This window comes from Eucyclogobius newberryi, unplaced genomic scaffold (assembly GCF_026437365.1).
Source record: "Eucyclogobius newberryi isolate DKJ021-1_F unplaced genomic scaffold, fEucNew1.0.hap1 SCAF_20, whole genome shotgun sequence".
Lineage (NCBI taxonomy): Eukaryota > Metazoa > Chordata > Actinopteri > Gobiiformes > Gobiidae > Eucyclogobius > Eucyclogobius newberryi.
In genome coordinates, this window is record NW_027315835.1 from 28298564 (window position 1) to 28303563 (window position 5000).

The window sequence follows — 5000 nt, forward strand, 5'->3', positions numbered from 1 at the left end:
GTGTCGTGGACAAACATCACAGTGATCATGAAACACTTTCACATCTGCTGCCGCGCCCTGATGCTTCTCTATTCAGTGCAACAGAAGTATGACAGCACAGAACTATGGATATTTATTATATATATAATATATATTAGCCTACTTTTGACACGGTGTGAAATGTCAAAGATTACCACAAATGTCAAGATTTGGCAGATAAAACCGTCACATTTCATTGAAAACAAGAGCCAGAAAAACAAATGTATTTTTAAATGTATATGAAAAATGTAAAGTAAAAAAGGTAATTTCAAAGACTACACAAGTTTGAGTACATTTGCCTTGATTGTGTTACATGCTTTCTTCTGGAGAAAACCTGAGTAGAACAGAGGCCGTCTGTTGTAGAGCGAGACAAATACTACAATTAAATATGTTATTGTAACACATTATTTTTCATTTAGACTAAACTAAGTAATATAAAAATGAAATTAAACATGAAAGTCCAAACCCAGGGCCCTTTGGCTGTAGCATTAGAACAGTCTGCATTAATTCACACACATCGTTCAGCTTCTGTCCTTATTTTGACCTTATTGTTAATGCTAAAAACAGTTTCTATGCATTATTGTTTGATTACAAAAATCAGTGCAATTCCTTGTAATATTTGGTTATTTGTTATTACACACAGGCCACATGATGGACAGCTCTGTGTGGATCACAATGCGCTCTGTAGATGACTGTAGAACATAACCAGAACAGAAGCAGACATGATCCTGTCACCACGGCCCTGTCACCACGGCCCTGTCACCACGGCCCTTTGACATTAGAGAGAATCACTGTTTGACAAGTGGAATAGATATTTAGATTTATAAATGAAGAAAAATGGATACAAGCAGTGCTGCTGGTCAGAAAAATACACGCTCAAATGTTCCATTAGTAACACTGGGAGTCTGAAAGTCGAGCTTCAGCCACGGCCCAGTCCGGCAGGTAAAAAAGTGGCTATAAAAAGAGCTGCGTGGCTGGTGTGATCATTGTGGTGGTGGTGGGGGTCAGGAGAGGGGCTGAGGCGGCTGCGGCTGCTGCGGCTGCTGCTGTGACTGCGGCTGCTTCTGCTCCTGCTCGTGTTCAGGGCACATGGGGCACTCTGAGGAGGAGGAGCAGCTCTCACACTGGAGTCCATGTCCACAGGCCAGAGAGAGAGAGCCCTGCTCTCCACACGTCACACAGCACTGACGCTGCTTACGGTACACCACCTGACACAGAGGGGGAGGGGCAGGGGGAGGGGCAGAGGGAGGGGCAGAGGGTGAGACATGGCTCTACTGAAACCACCCCCTGTATACTAAAGTATACTAAAGATAGGCTCATTTATGCTCTACACATGGAGGCTTCAGTCTGTTGTCCGTGTTGTTCTGTTGTGGTCAGTCTCCACACTGTACAGGTGCTGGCCACACTGTACAGGTGCTGACCACACTGTACAGGTGCTGGCCACACTGTACAGGTGCTGGCCACACCACACTGTACAGGTGCTGGCCACACTGTACAGGTGCTGGCCACACCACACTGTACAGGTGCTGGCCACACTGTACAGGTGCTGGCCACACTGTACAGGTGCTGGCCACACTGTACAGGTGCTGGCCACACTGTACAGGTGCTGACCACACTGTACAGGTGCTGGCCACACTGTACAGGTGCTGGCCACACTGTACAGGTGCTGGCCACACTGTACAGGTGCTGGCCACACTGTACAGGTGCTGGCCACACTGTACAGGTGCTGACCACACTGTACAGGTGCTGGCCACACTGTACAGGTGCTGACCACACTGTACAGGTGCTGGCCTGTACAGGTGCTGGCCACACTGTACAGGTGCTGGCCTGTACAGGTGCTGGCCACACTGTACAGGTGCTGACCACACTGTACAGGTGCTGGCCACACTGTACAGGTGCTGACCACACTGTACAGGTGCTGGCCACACTGTACAGGTGCTGGCCACACTGTACAGGTGCTGGCCACACTGTACAGGTGCTGACCACACTGTACAGGTGCTGACCACACTGTACAGGTGCTGGCCTGTACAGGTGCTGACCACACTGTACAGGTGCTGACCACACTGTACAGGTGCTGACCACACTGTACAGGTGCTGACCACACTGTACAGGTGCTGGCCACACTGTACAGGTGCTGACCACACTGTACAGGTGCTGGCCACACTGTACAGGTGCTGGCCACACTGTACAGGTGCTGACCACTGGGGACAGTAGTGAACACGGCACAACAATTGGAGCTAAACGTTTTAAAAAGGAAGAAGCGGCAAAACAAAGAAACGCTGACTTCACCACATTCTCTTGATCTACAAACTGCTGTGGCCTCCATGTTTGTTTGTTCTCTGGCTGAGCGCCCTCTAGAGGTTATTTAGCAGACCCTGTCATGAGTGACGGTCCCACTGACCCGTTTATGTACAAAATGGAGCATAAGTTTGTTGCTTAAACCACACACACAGAGGGGGATTCCTGAAGCCCCCCGTGGGTTTCATGAAGCCCCCCGTGGGTTTCATGAAGCCCCCCGTGGGTTAAATGAAGCCCCCCGTGGGTTTCATGAAGCCCCCCGTGGGTTTCATGAAGCCCCCCGTGGGTTAAATGAAGCCCCCCGTGGGTTTCATGAAGCCCCCCGTGGGTTAAATGAAGCCCCCCGTGGGTTTCATGAAGCCCCCCGTGGGTTAAATGAAGCCCCCCGTGGGTTTCATGAAGCCCCCCGTGGGTTAAATGAAGCCCCCCGTGGGTTTCATGAAGCCCCCCGTGGGTTAAATGAAGCCCCCCGTGGGTTAAATGAAGCCCCCCGTGGGTTTCATGAAGCCCCTGAGCAGTGTGTCAGTACCTGTTCCACGGCGTGGAGGCAGCTGCAGAGCTGGGCCTGCAGGCTTAGCACAGACTCCAGGGGCAGCCTGTGCAGCAGATGCAGCTGGTGCACGTCGAGGTGAGGGTTCTCTCCTCTGCGTAGACTCTCTAGCGCCTCCTGGAGGAGAGCGGCCTGCCTCTGCGCCTCCTCCTCTGCCTGTTTGGCCCGCTCTGCTTCCATGACTAAGCGCGCTGCATGAGCTCGAGACTCCTCTGCCTCGGCCTTCATGGCGGCCCACGACTGAGGACACAACAGAGGATCTGGTTATTTATAATAAGTGACATTGATTATTGAGGTATCGATACTTTTGTGGTACATGTGGTACATGTGTGGTACAAGCAGAGGTGCTCCTCAGAACACCAGGAGAAGCAGAGGTGCTCCTCAGAACACCAGGAGAAGCAGAGGTGCTCCTCAGAACACCAGGAGAAGCAGAGGTGCTCCTCAGAACACCAGGAGAAGCAGAGGTGCTCCTCAGAACACCAGGAGAAGCAGAGGTGCTCCTCAGAACACCAGGAGAAGCAGAGGTGCTCCTCAGAACACCAGGAGAAGCAGAGGTGCTCCTCAGGACATCAGGAGAAGCAGAGGTGCTCCTCAGAACACCAGGAGAAGCAGAGGTGCTCCTCAGAACACCAGGAGAAGCAGAGGTGCTCCTCAGGACATCAGGAGAAGCAGAGGTGCTCCTCAGAACACCAGGAGAAGCAGAGGTGCTCCTCAGAACACCAGGAGAAGCAGAGGTGCTCCTCAGAACACCAGGAGAAGCAGAGGTGCTCCTCAGAACACCAGGAGAAGCAGAGGTGCTCCTCAGAACACCAGGAGAAGCAGAGGTGCTCCTCAGGACATCAGGAGAAGCAGAGGTGCTCCTCAGAACACCAGGAGAAGCAGAGGTGCTCCTCAGAACACCAGGAGAAGCAGAGGTGCTCCTCAGGACATCAGGAGAAGCAGAGGTGCTCCTCAGAACACCAGGAGAAGCAGAGGTGCTCCTCAGAACACCAGGAGAAGCAGAGGTGCTCCTCAGAACACCTGGAGAAGCAGAGGTGCTCCTCAGAACACCAGGAGAAGCAGAGGTGCTCCTCAGAACACCAGGAGAAGCAGAGGTGCTCCTCAGAACACCAGGAGAAGCAGAGGTGCTCCTCAGAACACCAGGAGAAGCAGAGGTGCTCCTCAGAACACCAGGAGAAGCAGAGGTGCTCCTCAGAACACCAGGAGAAGCTGAGGTGCTCCTCAGAACACCAGGAGAAGCAGATTGTTGATTTGTGGGTAAAATAGTGAAAACATGTTGGGGGATCCAGGAGCAGCCAGAGAGTTTTGGGGGGCCCTTCATTAGGAATGGACTTCCCTCCACGTTTTGATCATTCACATTCACAGGTTTTGGGTTCAGTGGAAGTTTTCAGCATGAACCCTTTTGTTTTCCATGTACTTCCTGTGTTTATATGAGGTGCTGGAATATGATTCATATAATAGATCCACACGATCAGCCCATTGCATCGCACGTTTCACAGTGACATCCTTTAAATCCTTTAACCTGAACTGCATCTTCAACCCAATGAAGCCATGACAGCTCAAATCCTCCAAACCTCCTCCATGAACAGGAGGAGGAAATACAAACTCCTGTCTGTGGGAAACAAGTGGGACTGATATGTTCTGCCGTCATTTCTGTTTTTGTATTTTCTTGAATGGATGCCACGCCTTAGTTTGTTTTATTTTGCTCTATGCGCCATGTTTCCTGTGTTTAGATTCTGGCAAATACAATACAAATTAAATTGGGGAAAAAACACCAGTAATTGAATAAAAGTTATAATAATAATAAACGTTTAACACCAAACTGTGGAACATTCAGGCAATAACGTCTCCATGGTGAAGATGAATGTTAGAATAATATGAATATGAATAATAACCTGCGCCGTGTGCCTCCAGCTGTGGCCCCACTGCTTGAGCGCTCGGTGAGCCTCCTCCAGCTCCTGTTTGAGCCGCACCGTCTCAGGACATGGGGCCGAGGGCAGGAGGGTGGGAGGGGTCCCGGGAGAGCCCTGCCCAGAGGGGAAGTGCTCCCAAATATTGCTACTCATTCCATTTAAACCTGCAGGAGCAAACAAGGAGATTAGAGCCACAACAGTCACAATGTAGTGTCCTAGAT

General features: G+C 50.9%; 2 protein-coding genes across 2 annotated transcripts in view; one reads left to right on the forward strand and one right to left on the reverse strand.

Moving 5' to 3' along the window:
• Positions 1 to 383, forward strand: part of unc13d (unc-13 homolog D (C. elegans)) — a 52744-nt gene extending 52361 nt beyond the window's left edge. Inside the window, exon 34 of the mRNA XM_072455649.1 lies at positions 1 to 383. This exon is cut by the window's left edge and continues 224 nt beyond it. The gene's annotated coding sequence lies outside the window, so the exon portion shown is untranslated.
• Positions 1 to 5000, reverse strand: part of unk (unk zinc finger) — a 15778-nt gene that overhangs the window by 88 nt on the left and 10690 nt on the right. Inside the window, exons 13-15 of the mRNA XM_072455648.1 lie at positions 4762 to 4943; positions 2846 to 3106; positions 1 to 1226 (exon numbers count right to left, since the gene is read on the reverse strand). The exon at positions 1 to 1226 is cut by the window's left edge and continues 88 nt beyond it. Of these exons, the coding sequence (XP_072311749.1) occupies positions 1023 to 1226; positions 2846 to 3106; positions 4762 to 4943 (647 nt within the window). The 3' untranslated portion in view covers positions 1 to 1022. The remainder of the gene's footprint in view (positions 1227 to 2845; positions 3107 to 4761; positions 4944 to 5000) is intronic.